Source organism: Arvicanthis niloticus, chromosome 9 (assembly GCF_011762505.2).
Source record: "Arvicanthis niloticus isolate mArvNil1 chromosome 9, mArvNil1.pat.X, whole genome shotgun sequence".
In the NCBI taxonomy this organism is placed as follows: domain Eukaryota; kingdom Metazoa; phylum Chordata; class Mammalia; order Rodentia; family Muridae; genus Arvicanthis; species Arvicanthis niloticus.
Window position 1 is genome coordinate 40,051,072 of NC_047666.1, and position 20,511 is coordinate 40,071,582.

Consider the following 20,511-nt stretch of genomic DNA (forward strand, 5'->3'; position numbering starts at 1 on the left):
ATGCACTCACACATGTACATGCAAACATGTACATATACACACAAGCAAAAATAACAACAGAAAAGAAGCCTGTGGTCCAAAGTCCAAGGACACAGAGCCAGCAGGTAGGACATGGCAATCCATTTTCAAGGTATGTCCTTTATGAAGCCTCCCCATTTTCTCCACATCATTACTTTCTTTTAAAATAGAAATAACTGGACCGTTTGTGAAAGCTCTGTGGGAAAGGGTGCTTGCTGACAAACCCAAGGACCTGAGTTTAATCCCTCAATCCAGAACGCTGGAAACTGGGAACGGACTCCTGTAAGTTATTCCTTTCCTTCCACATATGCCACATCTGTATGCTCAAATTCGCTTGTGGGTGTGTGCGTGCATGTGAGTGTGTGTGTGTGTGTGTGTGTGAGAGAGAGAGAGAGACTCTAAGAAAATGTAATGTAATTTTAAAGAAAGAATTTAAAGCAGGGCTGGAGAGATGGCTGAGCAGTTAAGAGTACTGGTTCCTCCTCCAGAGGATTTGGGGTTTGCTTCCGGCATCCGCATGGCAGCTCACCGACTCTATAACTCTAGTCCCCAGGGGATCCAGTGCCCTAATATGGCCTTTGTGGACACTGGACATATGTGATACACAGAGATGCATGCAGACAAAACACCCACACATACACGTTTTTTAAAAAAATTAACACAGACAACGTCAACTGCTGACACAGTCATCTAAAACCGTGAACTTTGGCAAAGGATTCAGTTTTCCTATCTGTAGAAAGGGGTCAGGATATTCCACCTCCTCATTTGTAGTGGGGACTGGAGGTCTCTGAGCCTGTGGCCCTGGTGGTGTTCACATTATGGCTTGTTATCAGCATCAGTGCTTTTAACGTTTGACAGAGATCAAGTGCATGCAAGGAGAGAACGGACCGTCACGTCTAGTAAATTTTGAGGAACACTGGCTCTGAAACACCAACAGTGAGTAGACACAAAGGGCTCAATTTGAATTATTATTTTTTTGCATGCATATGTATGTGTGTACATGCCCCCCTTCACACTAGCACAGGCCAGCACAGGCCAGCATACACACACACACACACACACAGAGGGAGAGAGAGGGAGAGAGAGGGAGAGAGAGAGAGAGAGAGAGAGAGAGAGGAGAGAGAGAGAGAGAGAGAGAGAGAGAGAGAGAGAGAGAGAGAGCTAGGCGCAAAGATCAAAAGACAACCTGTGGGAGTCAGTCTTCTTCCACCATGGGGGGACGGGAGCTGGAACTCAGGTCATCAGGCTTTGTGACAAGCTGAGGAGGCACTTTGTTCACCCCAAGACATCGAGATTTGAAGATGCCTGATAGGCTTTAATGATGGAGCAGGTCTCAAGTCACCATACACACTCACATTACAGAGATCCTGAATTGTTGGAGCTTCTCTTTCTCTCCCTGTATGCAACAATGTTGTCTGGGTCCTCAAACAAAGGTGACTTTCTATGGGTTGTCCCCGACCGACTAAGTTTACTTGCACCCCATTGTCCCATCCACTTTGAGCAATCTGGTTCTCTCATCCACCAGCTTCGTTCACCTGGGGAAAACTACCTCCACTCCCCGCAGCAGCCAGCTCTCTCCAGCTTGCCAAACTTTCTCTAAGGGAGAGCATTCATACCTCCCACTGTGAGACACAGGATGCTGCTAACCCGACGCTGATCCTCTGCAACTCCCTCTTGCCTATGTGTCTGCCTGAGAAGGGTCAAATTTGAGCATCAGAACTAGAGGCTAGAGCGCTTGCCCACTATCCAGGAGGCCCTGAGCTCCTTCCCCAGTATACTGAGGAAAGGAGGATCACCGGCGGCGGCTGAGAGCATACTGTAAAGGGCCAGGGTGTAGGATTGGAGCTGTTACTGACACTTGACACCAAGGCCAGCCTATTTTTGATAGTCTGGATTCCCGTTCAGCGTCGCTGCAGAGCCATGGAAACAATGTTCCGGAATAGAATGTGGTGTTAGTAGACCGAGAATCAATTTAGCCCGAAGGACGCTTTAATCCGCCTAGGAATGAGGCGTAGCCCTGTGATTAGGGAAAGACCTCGTCCTCACTTCCCTGCAGTCTCCAGCCCGCCACCTTCTCCATCCAGCTCTGCTTGCTCACCAGGAGCTTCACCCGTCATTCAGGAGTGAGACAGCCCCTGAGGTCGACTGTAATTAAGCATCCACTTAGCCCGGGCGAGCTTGGCACCTGCACCTGCCTCGTGGATCCCTGCTCCCGAGGCACCTGCGCTCCGCGTGGCCGCCCCGCCCGCCCCGGCCTGGGCGCACGCGCACTTGCCCCTCTCCCCCAGAGGTGCCTCGGTAACAGATGGAGCAATCATTCGCGTCTTTCCGCCAGAAGGCCCCCGCTGCTCCCGGGACCGCGCGGTGGTTGTAAGACACATAATTAGATACGTCAGCGGACAATGCGGCGGATTAGCCGGGGAGGGCTGGCGACTCGAGCCTTCCCGAGCCTTCCCCAGCAATCCGCGCGGGGCGGTCACCAGCAAGAATCCCCACGCCTGGAGGCAGGATGATTGACAGATCGAGCCCTTCCCGAAGACCTGTACCCTGCAGAGGGTCCGCGCTCAGTACAGGACCGATGGTGAGAACTGCAGTCTTGCGATCCCTAGACCCACGTGGGAGTGACCCAGGACACCCACCGGAACGGGGGTCTATCTTGTTCTGTATGAGTGACTTCATGAGGTCACGTCCCACATGAGGTCATGTCCCAAGGCTCTACAGGAACCCGAAGGACCAGAGCCCAGTGCAGCAGAAAGAGCGCTGCGGGGAGCTGCACATCCGGGCTGGGAGTGCATGGCGATCTCCGGCCGGTACTAGACTTGGAAGCCGGCCCCTTATCTATGACAAGGGAGCTCTCTGCAACGCAGAGGCGTGCGAGCACAGCGCTAGAGCCAATTAAGCTTGGAAAGCCGCAGCCTGACTTAGGGTATCTGGGATAACCCTGGGCCATTTAGCCTGTCCCAGTGAGGTCCCAGTGAGGAGCATACGGTAGATTAGCGGTGAGAGGGGAAGCTGGAGCGACAGTGTGCCGGGAGAAAAGCAGGGAACTCAGATCCGGGGACAGCCATGCACTGTAGTGCTGCCTGGGAAGAGCTTGGGGGATGGGGTTGGCACGATGGGGCATCCAGAGCCCGCCTGCCTGGCAGAGGACACCCGGCTCTAGCACCGCCCAGTGGCCGCCTCAGAACACTCAGAGGATAGGTAAGCCAAGGAGTGACAGCTGGAGATCATTTAAAATTACACGGTTCTCTCTTTGCACGCACCCTGCCCTTCTTTCTGGGAGGGGAAAACCTGGGATTCGCACATGCCTGAAACGGGCTTTACCACTGAGTCCCACAGGACGATCTACAACAGCAGTTTTCAACCTGTGGATCACGACCCCTGAGGGGGTGCCAAATGACCTTTAGATAGGGGTCACATATCACATATTTACGATTCATAACAGTAGCAAAATAGCAATTATGAAGTAGCAATGAAAGTAAGTTTACAGCCAGGGGTCACCACAGCTGTATTAAAAGGTCACAGTGTTAGGAAGGTTAAGAATCACCGCTCTACAAATGGAACTGAAAGGGTGGGTTGGATATTTACCAGTTACTCTCCCACTTCTTTCCCTCATCCTCCAACTACAAAGTGCCTGCCCCTGGCTTAAGGTGGCCTTCTGACTGGGATTGTAAGGCCCCCACAAAGGGAGGACCTTACCCAAGTCTCGGAAATTCGAGGCCACCCATTAACTCACAAGACACCGAACTTGATGCAGTCAGCACGAGGTATATTTCTGATCAGTATACTGAGGTCAAGACCCATGACCCACACAGGTGCATTGGGGTCTGACGTCGGGGGCTTTGGAGACAGAATTTAAAGCCAAAAACCACAACTCAGGGGGAAAAAAACCACAACCCAGGGGGAGTGAAAGAGGGTTATTGGAGAGTACCTGTGGAAAGTCCCAGCCCATTATTCAGTTTATGACAGGGTACAAGAAACAGTCAATGGGGATCATTTTGTATGGGCTATTCTCTAAGAGCCTATTTGTAACCAACCATCTATCTTGTGGTCAGCCAAGTTCCTGAAACACAGAGCTCACGACCAAGCTGACCTGCACTCTTGGTTCTGTTCAGTCTGCTAGGAGGTTTTGAAAATTCTTAACCCTTTCAGGATCGAAACACCATCTCAATGGCCAACCATGAAGGAACTTGTTTACTTGAGCTGGTCTAGTCAGAGTTATCTAAGGAGTCTGTTAGAGACTAGACAGAATAGCTCTTCTGATCAGAAACGAGGGGGCTGAGGAGGCTGCTGGCAGCTATTATGGTCAAGAGAGGTTAGCCAAGTGGAATTATGTCAACACCGAGGATGTTGGAGAGAGACCACACAAACAAGGAGCTTTGTCACGTGGGAGTAGCTTGGGCAAGCTGCTCCCAAGACCCATTCTACTGCTGAACTTGTCAGACTGTACACTAATTAGTCATCTCTACTGACTGAAGTTCCTGTCTCAACATTCTCTTCTGTAGAATTTGCCCCAAGGCCCCGCTGATGCCTGAAACCACAGACAGTATTGAAGGTACATGTTTTCCCTACTCATACACACCTACAATTAGATTTAACTTATAAATCCGGCACAATAGGCCTCTTATCAGACAATACGAGAAAAGGCAGTCCATTGGACCAGCTGTACCAATACTGGAAACAGAAGTTCTGTGTATGGTGTTTCTTCCTATCTGTGTGTCCTGATGTACAGATCTTAGCAACTCCACCAGTTTAGGGAGGTGTATTGCAGCTTCTCTAGGGTACATCTGCAAGGCCAGCATTGAAACTCATATTTTGGGGTCATTATTAAATAGGATAAGGTCACTTGAAACTCAGCAAGGCAAGACAACAGGCGATGTGACACTAAGGAGCTGCAAAGTGACCGCCAGCAGGTATCATGCACAGCAGGACAAAGCAGGCTTGCACAAGATTCTATCACAGACTCAGCAGCTTACAACTGAAAACTCAGGGATTCTGTTTAATGTCTTCAGACTGTGGCTGACCACAGGGAAACAAATCCTGGGGCAACAAGGGATAAAGGACTATCTTTCTTACTAGAAAGGCCTTTGATTAGATCACGGAGGAAGGAGGCAGACACCCTGTGAATCCATGGCAGGCTCTGCATCCACACTGACGGAGACAGACAGGTGGGAGGGAGTTGTGGGGGCCCCAGGCAGAAATGTGAGAGTTCACCTTAGTGACACCACTTAAGGACTCCCAGTGTTTGGTCCCTCACATCAGGCCGGTTTCCAAGACTCCCTGGAGCTGTACCCTTTCCTTGGCATGCTGTCCTCAGTACATGGATTCTTGTAACTTCTTTTCTCTCTGAGTGGTTGGCAAGACCAACTACAGATCCCCTTTGTGGCTTTTCTTTTTTTTTTCCATTGGGTATTTTATTTATTTACATTTCAGATGTTATCCCCATTCCCCCACCCCAAACCCCATATTCTGTCCCCCCTCCTGTTACTTCTATGAGGATGTGCCCCACCCATTCACCAACTCCCCCTCCCCACCCTTGAATTCCCCTACACTGGGGCCTCCAGCCTTCAGGGGACCAAGGATGATCTCTCCTACCATTGCCTGACAAGGCCATCCTCCACTACATATACAGCTGGAGCCATGGGTCCCTCCAAGCATGTTCCCAGGCTGGCAGTGACTTTTCTTAATTCCTCTTTCACTCTCTCCATTTATTTACCAAGGGCCTGAGCCCAGTTCAAATCCTAGAGAGCAGGAGTTTATCCAACACAACTTCTGCTCCCTTATGTGCCCCTGGTGAGTCTGAGAAGATATACTTGTTTTCAGTCACACTGCAAAAACAGGGGCATATTGCTCACATGTACCCCATAATTGCTTCTATTGCAATAAGAATTCATCCATGGAGTTATATTTTGGAAGGCTCTTCAAAGACAAAGAGAAGGTAATCACAGCTTCCTATTATGACAAAGAATGCCAGCTTTGGTGGCCTGCATCTTTAATCCCAGCGCTTGGGAGCAGAGGCAGGAGGATCTCAGTGAGTTCGAGACTCAACCTACATATTGAGTTCCAGGATAGACAGAGAAAGAGAGATCCTGTCTCAGCAACAACCACCACAAAACAAAACAAAAAACCAAAGAACAGCAAAAAGAAAAAGTAAAATGTATATAGTATAGGAATCCAATGGTATTTAAACAATGATGTATGTGTGGACTTTTTTTTTTTTTTAAATAGAAGACTGGGAAAATTGCTAAGAATTTAACTTAAGAGGTGGAAATTTTCTTAAAGCCCAATGATGTGTTCAGTTTCAACTTTTGTTGAATAAAAAGAATGGCTTCTGAATGGTAGCTGGGTTGGATATTTGCAAAGCTAGGTGAGCAGACTGACGCCAGCACTCTCAGTTCTGTCTTTTCCTAATTTAATTGTGCATAAAGCTGAAACCACAGCTCTGGAGCCCACTGTGCCAGGGGACAGCCTGGTAGGAACCATGTTCTGTTTCCATCTCCCCAGCCCTCCCTGGCCCCACAGCTCTGGTCCTGATTCACTGTGATGGTGCTCACCCACACTCTCAGACAGCTGCAGTTTCCCTGCTAGATGACTGCCCACCTAGGGGTACACAGATTGAGAATGCTTTGAATTCAGGGTTGGGGAGACCGTGGCAGGATAAGACAGAACATAGGAGCTGACTGGGCCAGGAGATGAGGGCCCCTGACCCAGCTGGTCAGAGAAGAGACATACTTGGTCTTTTGGATTAGAGTGTTGGCAGCAATATGCACTGAACAACAGAACAAGCCTTATGGACAGAAACGAACAGATGTCTCTGTCATTCGAGGAAGGGGCATCTGCAGAATTAGCAGCTGACCAGGGTTGAGGCCAGTGCTCACAGAAGCCACCCAGTGGTTTATCTTTCAACAAGTGTTGTGTGAAAGTATCCTATGGACAGGCACTGTGTAATTGGAGGCCCAAAGTAGAGAGACCCCGAAGCCCCTGTGGTCCTGAAGGAATTGCAAACATCTCTCTGCTTTTGAGTCCCAGTTGAGAGCAGAAACTGCTCTTCAGAGTAAGGAGGGAAATTACTTCAGGCATAAAGGAATAGGTAGCCAGCCTTCTGTGGGAAGTGTGTGAGGAGACTTGAAGCTGAGGCAAAATGGAAATACACACTTCCAGGAAGTGAGAGGGGAACTAACATGGGGAGATACACAAGAACACAAACACAGCAACTGCATAAGCATGGTAAGCCAGTCTATGGAGAGGCACTGGGCAGCAGGGGACTCGCTTTCAGAGAGGCCTTCCAGGCTACAAGCCTAGAAGTACTTCAGGTGCCTGCCCTGGTAGAGAGGACATTCATGGGCTTCTGCTGATACTGCCCCTGGGGAATGTTTCCCAGGGCCCGGCTTCAAAGACACCAGTGTGCCACAGAGATCCTTTTCCAGTCTTTCTGAGGAGAGCATTCCCAGTGCTTTACCCCCCATGATGTTCTTAGGGGCATGAATCCCTTTCCCCTTCCCCCGGCTTATCTTATGAGTGGAGAGCAGTCAATTTCTTATCTCAGAAACAAATGGTTTCCCCAGGAGCTGAAAGCAGCCATCATTTATCTGTCTGATTCGTGTTCCCCTGTTTGTTTTCCAGCCTTGAGACGAGTTGTGTCAACGGTAGATGGCTGTGCCCTAGTCACTTGAGAGACATGAATCAATTTCCCAGCTGTATTTATCACTCACTGCTTTAAATCAAGTCTAATCAATGCTTCCTTCACTTGCTATGGGCTGAAAAACTACAGAGCATGCTCAGAAGACAGGTGGGACCCGCTCAGATTGCAAGCTTCCGCTTGGGAGTTTGTTAAATCCTAACCAAACACTTAGAGATGTGTTTGTGAAACTCAACTTGTATTCACCTGATGCGATGACAGACCTGGCAGGTCATGTTATTTAGAGAGAGTTCTACATCATAAAATCTTTTGCAATGAACATTTCTGAAAATAGAACATATTTTTTTTAGTTTTATGCCTATTTCTTTTAGTAGTATTTGTTCTCATCATTATGTAAGTTGATTTCCAGTTACAAATCTATAAAAATATAACAGTATAAAGGGGTCCCTATTTTAAAATAATTTAATAAATGTTTATAACTAATAACTCCCTCTAGTATACAGCAACAGAAACTGTTTCCACAAAGAAAATGTATTTTCCATTGGCAGGTGTGAAAACCACCCAGCAGCTGCCAACCAATTCAGCATGTGGTACGGAGCAGCCCTGTCTTGTTGGTAAATTAATCTTGTGCTGGTGAAAGATGATACCATCCTGGTTACAGCATCAATGCCCCACCATGCCCACAGCAAGACTGTACATTACTCTTCAAGAATAATGGGACAGAACATAGGAAAGTCAGTCAGTGACGTGAAGCTAGAGGACTAGGTATCACTGAGACTCAGCGATAGAATTAATATTTCTGTCTAACCTGCTGAACTGTGCAAATACTACGATCACTGGCCCGTTTCTGATCAACAATCAGAGCTGCATCACTGTACAGTGCTGACTCCCTTAGTAACCTGTTGCTAGGTAGCTAAACATAGCTACAAGCTCAAGCTTGGATGAACCCTCACATTGGCTTAACACTTCAGGTTCACCAAGTGTTTTGAACTTAAAGTTTCACAGTCCTATAAGATAAACGACAAAAATACAGACAAGTTCTGCATGTCTTGTCAAACACACATTGCATATACGAAGGCAGCTGCTTCAGATCCCATTACTTGGTTGGGCCTGGTGGCACAGGCCTGTAATTCCTGCACGTGTGAGGCTGTCACAGGGCTAGTTCTGGGACAGCCTAGGCTATATAGTAAGATGTTGTTATAAACCACAAAAATCAAACACAAGAGATTATACTTGACGACATCATAGCCACTATAGTTTCTATAAGAAGACTATGCTGTTCATACAGGAAATGACAAAATAACTCAACAGTGTACTTCCCCAAACACATTCCTCTTGTTAGGCGACTGATGAATATGATCTCAGTCCTATTTGCAAGATAAAAAGGAAAAGTCTGGAGCTTTGACATACTCTCCCCCCACCCCCCAGGGCAGGTCACCCCAGCGAAGGCTCTGAAACTCAATTCCAGGTCTTGTCAACCTCAACGAGTCTAGGGAGTCACTGTGGTCTCTTCTTAGTTTTTTTTTCCCCCTAACTTGCTTTCTCTTCTACCATCAAGCATTCTTAGAAAACTCTTTCGGTTATAGGAGATCCCTAAGGTGTCTGCCAAGTTGTTTAGCATAAAAACAGCCATTTGAGGGGTGTTCTGGGCTGCAGGTGTAGTGCAATGGTGTTCTTAGCCATCTCGGTGTGATACACGAGCTTTAAGCCCCGTGGACAAAGGGAGGGTGAAGGACATGCCACAGCTGAACCCAGACTGCTGCTGTGGCACTCACACATGCCATCTCTAATACTCAGTTCACAGAGCCCCGCTTTAAAAATGTCAGAAGGATCGTGTTTGCATATCTTTAAGAAAGGCAGTTTTTCCAAGACAATTCTCATGGAAGGCAGTCCTGTCCAGACTCCAAGGGACAGGAGTCGATGAGAGGAAGAAAATGTTCACGGCCTTAAACATTTAGACAAGAATTTGTTCACCTTGCAGTTACCGGATCTAAAGCCTTTCACATCAGCCTCAGGTAATGTGTTGCTGAGAGGAACTGCATCCGCAGTGGTCACAGAAATTCTGAAGCTCTCCAGGGAGCCTGAGAGAAGGCTCCCACACATCCAGACCAAGCTGTTACAGTGTTTAGGAGTTAACACGCATGTCCAGTCACCCCCAACTAACATGTTAATGCAGCTGGAATTTGTATTAGAAATACAAATCCGTGCAGTCTTTCTAATCCAAGGGGAAGGAAACCATACAGTCTTGGAATAAAAGGTGCTGAGGTGAACTCGTATCAGGTTTCATTTCATCACCACCCAGAGCAAATCGGTTAGTTTACTTGGTCATCTGCTCACCAGATGTCTCTGGAGCACTGACAACACAGCAGTGGTGTCCAGGAGTAACAAGACCTGGCCCAGCCCCAGCAACTGACCTGCGAGCTGGGAAAAGCTTGCAATACATTACTGTGCTTCCATGTCTATTCAAGATGGAGGCAGAGGGAACAGCATAAGTGAGGAGAAAAAAAAAAAAAAACGGGAACAAGTATGAAGCCGTAATTTCTCAAGATAATGAACATCAGGTGACGGAAGACAGGAAACACATCAGGCGAGTGCTAAGACTGTCACATTGTGCAAGAGGGACAATTCAGGTAGGACCCAGTGAAGTGAGGAGCTCAGGAGACAGGCCAAGGGCTTTTCCCCAAGGGTTTTCTGACCATGGCTGCTGCTGTCTCCTACAGGGGTGGGGGTGAGGGGGGCAGCCCCAGGGCAGGAAAGTGTGGCAATTCAAATGAAGTTTCCAGGCTTATGTTTTGAACATTTCCTTCCCAGTTCGTGTCAGTATTTTGATGTCTGAGGAGCTTCTGCAGTGGGTCTGGCTAGAGGAAGTAGGTCCCTAGGAGCAGGTCTTTGCTTTTGGTGCTGCTCTGTTTTCTTTGCCTGCCACCATGTGAACAAGCCACCTTTGAAATTTCCCACCTTCACAGATAGAACCATTCCCACCCCAGGCCTCTCCCACCAAAAAGAACTGAAATCTCTTGGAAACTGTGAGCCAAAAATGAATCTTTCCTTTCTCAGTTGTTTCTGTGAGGTTTTTGGTCACAGCCTTGCAAAAAGTAAGGGCACGGTGAGGTAGAAAGGCAGGCAGACACACATGCACACACAGACTGAGACACCACTTCCAGGAATATAAACACTGGGCAGTGACAGACCCTAGAATGAACAAATACAGAAGATGCAAACCAGTACAAGCCACTTAGTTGAATCCCCAAAGAAAGATAAAAAAATAATTGTAGAAATACAAACCCAACACCCAGCAAGATAAAATATAGATTTGGCAGATGATCCAGGATGATAAGTCATAAAAAAAAAAAAAAAAAAAAAAAGCAGGAAAACATGACTCATAATGCAAACTTGTATCCAAATCTTATAAAGTACTCTCAAACTAGAAAGTAAGAAAATAAAATACCCTTTAAAAATGCCAAAAGATTTGGACACTTCAGAAGGATCTGCAAGTGATCAGTAAGTATGAAAAGAGGCTCAGCACAGAAATCTGAAATCAGAAGCAGCTTCAACTCTACACCTGCGGGGGCGGGGAACACTAAGGGGGCAGGCAAGATGGCTCAGTGGGTAAAGGGGCTTGACACCAAGCCTGATGACCCAAGTTCAATCCCTGGAATCCACATGGTAAAAGGCAAGAACTGACTCCTGAAAGTTGTCCTCTGACCTACACACACACATACGCACACGCACAAGGTAACTAAGTAAGCAAATGTAAAAGAAGATGAAAACACCCAGCAGCATTAAGCAACAGAGAGAATGGGACGGACCACTTAGCCACTGCTAGTGTAAACTGGTCTATCCAAGCTAAGAGGGAAAACAACTGCATCACCTGGTGAATTTTAATCATATCCCTACCACACACTCAGACATGTCACACTGATACTTACCTAGGGAAAGGGAGCCTATGCGCACACGGAGACTTGTATCCAAATGCTCACAACAGTTTTATTAACAGTCAAAACAATGGCAGCAACTCAAATGTCCATCAGTGGGTGAATGGACAAATCTATTCCAAGAAATGGTTTCCACTCTGAGAAGACAACACAAAAGACTCGGCACATTTTGGCACATACATCCCTCTCACGATGCTTATGTGCAGTGAGATGAGCCCACTCAAAAGAGCACACTGCATGCTCTAGTTTATGTACAATGCAAGTAAAGTAAGCTACTGAACCATATGACACAGCAGATCAGGGAACACGGGTGGGTGGCATCTGGCCTGGAGAAAGGGATGGCAAAGGGTCCAAGAACAGCGGGAGATTATGGGGAATTGATTACCCCGATTGCAGTGAGCATTTCACCTGGTATGCTCACCTGTTAGTATTTCCTCATCGTGCACACTTCAAATGTGAGAGCTACCTGTCCAAGATGTTCTGCTACAGTTTAGAGCAGTTTAGTTCTCAGGGTCACATATCAGATATCCTGCATATCAGATATTTACATTACAATTCATAACAGTAGGAAATTACAATCATAAAGTAGCAACAAAATAATTTTATGGTTGGGGTCACCACAACATGAGGAACCGTATTAAAGGGTCAAAGCATTAGGAAGGCTGAGAACCGCTGGTCTAGAGAGTTTCCTAGTAGTATTATGGTCTTCATTTTTAATTATTCACACTTTATAAAGAATACTTTAGAACTTTAGTTTTCAAGTTGAAAAAAAAATGGAAAGATATGTTAGCTCACTGAAAAACAATGTCATATATCGACACAGAAAAAGAAATTCAAAATCAGAAATTTCACTTCTGTATGAGAGCACAGTTGACCTAGTGCCCCATAATGAGGCCACCACTTGAGTCAATCGCAGGGCAGCTGACCCCTCTCCTCTCCATCCTGGATACTCCTGTGGCTCCCAGCATTGACGACATGGGGTGGGGAAACCCAAAGCATGGTCTTCAGCTCATCCTCAACCTCCTCTATCAGTGGAGCCCGGGAAGGGGACAGTGGGTGTCCTTGACTGACTTCACAACCCTGGTTGGCCATGTCTCTGCAGAGCCCACTATCTTCAACCTCCTCTATCAGTGGAGCCTGGGAAGGGGCCAGTAGCTGCCCTTGACTGACTTTACATCCCTGGCTGGCCATGTCTCTGCAGAGCCCACTCTCCCTGATTATCAGGCCACTGTCCTCTTCCAAAAGGGGGGCTTGCAGAGAAGTGAGCAGGGAGGGCTGGGTCCCAACAAGCTCCTCTTGCTCTGACGCTGAGTCTTCTGTGTCAGATGACGAGGTGCTATCTGAGTCACTGGGCTCAGGACTGGAGTGTGGAGCCTGCTGCGTGGGGCTGCGCTGGGCTGCTTTTCTGGCAATTTCTTCCTCCTGGACAAGAAGTGCGGCAGCTTCCAGTTCCGGCAGCTCTAACCCCAGCTGGGCCTTACTGAGTGAGACTGCTTTCAAGGCTTCTGTTAGGGCAGCCAACTTTTTGGACCTTGAAAATTATATTAGGGAGAAAAATTAGGTTTGCTCATCAATCAGACTGATGTCAACAGAGTATAAAATATCACAAAGCTGGCACCCTCACATGACACCGGTGCAAACCCCAAGCAGGCCACAGATGCAAGTGTGAGACACAGAGAAGGCACACAGCTGTGGAGGAAGTGTGGATTCTCTTTGTGACTTTAGAATGTAGAAAGCCCTTCTACCATTCACAGGACGGAGCCAAGGGAAGAGAGCTTGATGCAGTCAAATTATAGCTAAGAGAAACCCCACAACCCATCAACACCAGCTCAAAATGCTAAAGTTAAGTTGAGAAAACTATGTTCAATCCCAGATCAAGGCCTAATCCAGAGGACGTTTTGGAAACTAAGATCTATGCCAGGATAACCAACCGGAAAAATGGGCAAATGACAGAGCAGATGATGGAGACTTAGTCTACTGTTTAATTTTTAAATCTACTAGGAATGTGTGGTGGTTTGTATATGCTTGGCCCAGAAAATGCCACTATTAGAAGGTGTGGTCCTGTTGGAGTAGGTGTGTCACTGTGGGTGTGGGCTTTAAGACCTTCATCCTAGCTGCCTGGAAGTCAGTCTTCTGCTAGCAGCCTTCAGGTAAAGATATAGAACTCTCAGCTCCTCCTGCACCATGCCTGCCTGGATGCTGCCATGTTCTTGACTTGATGATAATGGACTGAACCTTTGAACCTCTGAACCTGTAAGCCAGCCTCAATTAAATGCTGTCCTTATGAGAGTTGCCTTGGTCATGGTATCTATTCACAACAGTAAAACCCTAAGATAGAATGCAATACCTGCTACTTAAAAATGTTGGGCTTGAGAGATGGCTGAGGAAAGAAAGAAAGGTGTCTGTCACCAAGAGTCCCATCCTCTAGACACACCGAGGCACAAGAACTCATTCCTACAAGATGACTGTTTGACCAGGAAGGGGGGGGGGGAAGCAATGGCTGGAATGTAATAACATAATAATAAAAATGTGATTAAATTTCAAAATAGTATGGACAAAATAGTGATGGAAGTGTTAGAGGAGTGGAAATGGGGCTCATTACTCAATTGTTTCACACAGAAAAGCGGAAAAATGGGGAAGTTATTTGAGAAGAATCAAGTTGTGATGGGGCAGCCATTTTGTTCTTTCAAGCATGGAAATAATTACTATCAGTTCTAATTTGCTGGTCCTTGTAAGTTCTAGAATCTATCTCTATAATGATGAAACCATTTCCAAGCCATCTAAGGGAGCTGGTGAATTATTGATTTTTTTGTTTGTTTGTTTTTTGTCACATTCAAGGCAGAACTGGCTAGTTCACATAGAAAGAAAGAAAAAGAAAAAAAGAAAGAAAGAAAGAAAGAAAGAAAGAAAGAAAGAAAGCTAGCTTTGTCAATGATGTGCCAGACACTTTCTGATATTCTTAGAGAACACATGCATCCCTGGCTGCAGTTATATGTCTTTTCTGTGTAAATGGGAAACATCTCACATGCTAAGAATGCATTTGTTAGACTCAAGAGGATCAGTACTGAAGAGACCTGATCACACTGGTGTCACGCTAAGTCATTTTCTGAGTTGTTATAAACGTCACCCCACCATGTAACTGTGCAGTCTTTTACAGGTCTAACATCAGCACCATCCCATCTGGAGGATTGTTTTAAATTATGGATTACTGGTGAGTTATAGTAAACTCACCTATAGTGAGAGTGTCAAAGCAGCAGTCACATGCACACACCCCTGACACAGCTAAACTGATATTGCTCCCCAATTATTTCACACTTGATGACTGAGCTTTGGGGCAGGGAATCTTAAAAAGGACCCACAGCCCTTTTTAACAAATTGCCAAAGGACAGAAAGAGCCTAAAATGTATCAGGGGACAGGACTCAGGCATAAGTGAAAGCAGGGGCGCTGTTATAGAGCCATGTCTCAAGTGATTAATCAACTTTTCACCACTTCCTGCCATGGCAGGTCTGTGAATTTCATAGTAAGCCACTAGTTCTCATTTCCTCTGCTAACCCAGGGCAGGATGCTCTGAGACCAGAGCCGGCACCTGCTAACGCAGGCCAGGACTCTAGTGAAGCAATTTGGCAGAGTCTGTTGGTTAACTCTGCCGGGACACCTCACCTGTAGGGGTAGAGATCTGCCCCTGAACCCCATACAAAGTCCTGGTTTCAATCTGGAGCCAAGCAGTAATACTTTTTAAAGGGCACTAATGACAGTGCCACATCAGAATTCCTTTCTACTGGAAATTCAGAAATATTTCTAAACTTCATGGTTCTCTGTACTTTGTACTTGGAACTGGAGAAATGGCACAGAGGTTAAGAGCACTGGTTGCTCTTCCAGAGGTCCTGAGTTCAATTCCCAGCAACCACATGGAGGCTCATGTTCACCTATAATAAGATCTGGTGCCCTCTTCTGGCCTGCAGGCTTACACGCACATTCAACACAGTATACATAATAAATCTTAAAAAAGAAATCATAATCTTGCTTGGAGCACTGACTCAGCAGGGAAAAGCTTGCAACACAGACCTGATGACCTGAGTTCACAGCTCCAGACCTCATATCAAAAACCAGGCTATCTTCTCATCTCTACACACATAACAAAAACAAACAAACAAACAAACATTAAAGAAAAAAAAGCTGGAAGTGTCAGTAAGCACCTGTAATCCCACAGTAGAAGGCAGAAACAGTAAAAGCCTGGGTCAGCAAGTCCACCTGAACTCTACCATTGGCCTCCACCCACCCATGTCAGGGTGGGACCCCCATACACACACATTTTAGTATTATGAAGACATCTCAACTTGATTTATGTCATGAGCTTAGGAAAACCAACCGAGCCTTAAGCCAGGGTCAAACCTTTCTCTATGGACATAATAGGAACCACTTCTCCAAGGTACTGGCAGAAAAGAACTTTCATCTTCTTGGAATGCGATAAAGTATAGGAAGATCTTAAAAATTAACCACAGAACTACACGTCCCACACAGAGAGTCTTAAATACAGCAGTCTGACAACGGTAAGAATCTTTTAAGTGCTTTAGTAAGTGCTCTCAGGACATTTTTACAAGCATCTGCTGTATATTTTTATTTCCTTTTTTTTTTTTTTTTTTTTTTGGTTTGGTTTGGTTTGGTTTTTCAGGACAGGGTGTACCTGTGTAGTCTTGGCTGTCCTGGAGCTAGTTCTGTAGATCACACTAGCCTTGTATTTACAGAGATCCACCCACCTCACCTCTGCCTCTCAAGTGTTGGGATTAAAGGCATGTGCCACCACCACCTGGCTCTATTTTTCTGATCATGAATGAATAAGTTTACACACACACACATACACACACACACACACACACACACACACACACACACACACACATGATACTGTAGATTCAAGAGAGAAAGGAATAAAATGTTTAAGTGACATGGTCAGATCAGCAAGCAGGTCTAACATGGACTGTACCACATGAAGGGGCTATGTTAAGGGACAAAGATCCTTTCTGCATGGGTTACAGGACCGTTACTTCCTGGGTCCTACACTGATTGCCTCATTATCCATTCAGTCCTCACAGCAGCCCCTAGTAAGTAAGCCTCTCCAGGCTGCCAGTGAGGAATCTCAGGAAAGGGCACTGGGTGTTGGAGAGAGGGAGGGGCATAATTAATTAAAAACAATTTCTGGTATGAAGCAGAAAATAAATTAATAATTTATGAGTAAAACCAAATATACTGGTCAAGTTAAAAAACAAACAAACAAACAAACCCCAAACCCACCTATCTTTGTAGGCTGGAAAGGAATGTGGTAGAATGGGTCTTGCATATCTACAGAGAAGACAGAGAGAGCTCTTCAGCTCCCTGACCTCTCTGCAACTACCTCACGGCTCCCTGAAGCACAGCATGTGGGTATGCCAGACTCGAACAGTTCTGAAAATGCCTCACACTGTATGTAACGAATGAAGCTTACATTACTTAATGATGTGTGTCTGAATTCAGTTACTGTAACAGTGGACTGACAAAATGGAGAAGATACCAGGGAAACACTGTAGGTTGAACCCTGACCTACAAAGATATGGCAACATCCTTACCTGGAACCTGTGAATGGGGTCTTATGTAGACATAGTTTTTGCAGATTATCATCAAGTGACAGAGCTGAGGTCACACTGCATTATGCTGAGGCACTAATTCAATGATTTCACAGGCTCTGTTCACTGCACTTACAACCAACTGGCAAGGTAAAGGCAAGTGTGCCCAGCTCTCCCCAGTGTCCCCATATCACAGGCCCTGCCAGCTACTTCGATAGCTGTGATCCTGTGGAGGGTTAAGGCTGCCGTGCTGCTTCGTAGGCCGTTGTTTAAGGTGCCCTAAAACGATCTGTATGGTCTAATGTTGAGAGTCAGAATACTCTCAAAATAAGTTTGACCAAAGATAAGTCACGCACAAAACAGTAGCTTCGTTATTCATTTTCTCAGTTATAGAAAGTTCACAACCAGGCAAACCCAAATCAGTGAGAAGCAGCGATGTAGACATAAGGCAGGGTGGTGCTGGGACAGCACAGGGTGTTTCTGAGTCACGTCTTAGAATTGGGATAGTGACTATATAAAGTTTTACTCTTTTAAAAAGCTTATGTAGCCCGAGAGCCTGCACAGACTTCAAAAAAATTAACTTCAAATAGCTCCAACTCCACTCCTACCAACACCTTCTTACTTGAGTCCTGGAAAAGAAGCCTAAGCTTCTGGAGGCTGCTGCAGGAAGAGGGCTGGGGCCGGAGTCCTAGATACAAGGGCCAGACCTCAACTACTATGTTCCTCATCTCAAACTGCTTTTTACAAGACGAAGCATGTGCTCGCAAACCCAGCTCAAATCTTTATGCTGTAGCACATGGCTTGTGGACTTGCATATGCCAAGTGTCAGTCATAGCACTGTCACAGGCATTTAGATGTCCAAAGGCATGCCCCAAGACTTTTGACCTACAAAGCCACTTCAGTATTTTCTGAACCAAAACCTTATTTTTTTTTAAACTTAGTACTGTTTCAAATAGTTCTCTTAGACAACAAAAATCTAAATACAGGTCATTAGGAACCACTATGTACAAATTTGTACAAATGTACAAATTCACATGTACAAATATTTAACCAAAGTGAACAATATCATTAAATTTCTGTACTATAGAAAAAAAGCTTTCTCAAAACAGACTTTTGTGTGTGCGTGTGGCTTGTGTATAATTATGAGTGTGTGTGTGTGTGTGTGTGTGTGTGTGTGTATGCCTATACTTATGTGCAGAGATAAAAAAAAACCTTGGTGGTCATTCCTCAGCTTTATGAATCTTGTTTTACTTAAAAACATTTTTTAAGAAAGATTTTATCTGTCTGTGTGTATGTCTGTGTACCACATGAACAACTGGTGTTCACAGAGGTCAGATCCCCTGGTACTGGAGTTTGGATGGTTGTGAGATACCATGTGGGTGCTAGGAACTGAATCCAGGTTTTCTACAAGAGCAATAGTCCCTTAGTTGCTGAGCCAGCCTTCCAGCCTTTTGTGTTTTCATTTTTGAGACAGAATCTGGAACTTCACTGGCCTGGAACTTTCTAACAGTCTAGGCTGGTTAGCTAACAAGCCATCCCTTCACCCTGTCTCAAAAAAACCCAAGCCATCGGCGCTGGAATTACAAGCACGTGGCACGGCACTCAGCTTTGTTTATAAGGGTCCTGGGGATCCAACTCAGGTCCTCACGCTTCCAAGGCAAGCATTTTACCTACAGAACTATCTCCCGAGACCAGACAGCACACCAAGGGTATAAATGACAAGCTATTTCAAAATGCACCTCCCCAAAGACCACTCTATTAAATCCCCAAGTCTTTGTGTCACCGTTGTAAGGAGAAGACAGAAGCTGTCTGCTCGACCTGCTGCTGGACTGCCGGACTGCTGGGCTGCTTGCTCTCTTTCACCCAGCACATTTTCCATACAAGGGCCTGGTCTACTACACATGTCTTTGAGAAACAACAGTTGCTTTAGACATTCAAGTTAGATTTGTTTTCTTTCCAAATAAATTCTAAAATTCAAGGGATTACTTGTCTAGTATCTCCCAGGGTGCATGCTGATGTACACCGATCTAGACATATAAACTCAAACATATATTTTATATATTTAAAATGAAGCACTCGCTTGTTTTTGAAATGACTTTTTAATTTTTATTTTATGTGTATGAGTCTCTTACCACTTGTGAGTCTGATGCACAGAGGCCAGAAGCTCTTCAGCACTGAGCCACCTCTCCAGCCCCTTGCTTTTGTCTTTAAGCTCCCCCTTCTCAGCATTCTGATCCTCTCTACAATCCCTCAGGAGCTACATCATCAGAGTATGTCGCTGACTGTGCTCACACTAGCCAGATGATACAATTGCTGAGGCCTGTATCTTCTGAAAAAAACACTTCATCAAGATAAAGTTTCAACAGGAAGTTCCTAAATTTGACTAAAGGTTGGCTCTACTTTATGTGAAAGCAAGCGTAGTGAGTTTCCAGATTTGACACTAGGTAAAACTATTTAAGGGCACTGGAATGTATGACTCCATAACTAACTTACATGGCACTGGCAAAAGCCAACTCTAAAAACTGATGCTACTGTTAAATGTGCAGAGTCCTAGACCCGGTCACCAGGACATGTAAATTATCTAAAATAGTTTTGAGGTTGGGAGCTATCCCATACTTTGTTACAGTGACCATGTGACCATTGATGATAAAGCCCCACTAGCTGGCTGGACATTTCATCAAACTTATTCTTCAAGACTTACAGATGAAGGACTCTTGCATTATTAGAACTGGAGAATAGCCAACATGTCCCTGTCAGACTCAAATTGGTACCCATAAAAACCATTGACTGCTAAAAGTAAGAATGAGAGAGTGGCTGGTGTATTATTTCACTAAGTCAGGTTTGCATAGCATACAACTGAAAACCACCACAGTGAGATGCTTATAGCCAAACCCAATGGCAGCTTAGCAGTGCATGTTTCTGCAGGAACCGGACGCTGAAGCTAGTTATGGTTGACTCAAATGATGATGTCAAAACGCTTGCTGCTCCAAAGGAGAAGGGAGGGGTCCAAGTGCGCTTCCCTTTTTATGCCTTGTCTGAGAGTCCAGGTGGGTTTTCTCTTGGTGCCATCTCACTCCACTGAGAAAGCTAGCCCCACACAGAGCAATTACAAAGAAATAGGGAATGCGGTTGGTTGGCAGGGAGCACAGAGCTCGGCTTTGATCACAGCTGCAAGCCCTACCTGCTTCAAAGACAGCAACCACACAGCTCTCCCACTCCCTTGCTCAAAACCACAAGAAATCAGCTGCGATAAGCTGACAGGCAAAACATTACACAAGCTACTGACCCTGCTGCAGGCAGGGAAGAGCTGCCTCTGCT

General features: G+C 45.8%; 1 protein-coding gene and 1 long non-coding RNA gene across 2 annotated transcripts in view; one reads left to right on the plus strand and one right to left on the minus strand.

Moving 5' to 3' along the window:
- The first annotated feature begins 1,970 nt into the window (after positions 1-1,970).
- Positions 1,971-7,976, plus strand: LOC143443496 (uncharacterized). Its single transcript, XR_013112548.1, has 2 exons — positions 1,971-2,599; positions 7,642-7,976. It is a non-coding gene; the product is annotated as an uncharacterized LOC143443496 (long non-coding RNA).
- Positions 7,977-11,625: 3,649 nt separating this feature from the next.
- Shq1 (SHQ1, H/ACA ribonucleoprotein assembly factor) overlaps positions 11,626-20,511 on the minus strand; it is a 95,291-nt gene continuing 86,405 nt past the window's right edge. The window contains exon 11 of the mRNA XM_034511298.2: positions 11,626-13,123. Within this exon, the coding sequence (XP_034367189.1) occupies positions 12,499-13,123 (625 nt within the window). The 3' untranslated portion in view covers positions 11,626-12,498. The remainder of the gene's footprint in view (positions 13,124-20,511) is intronic.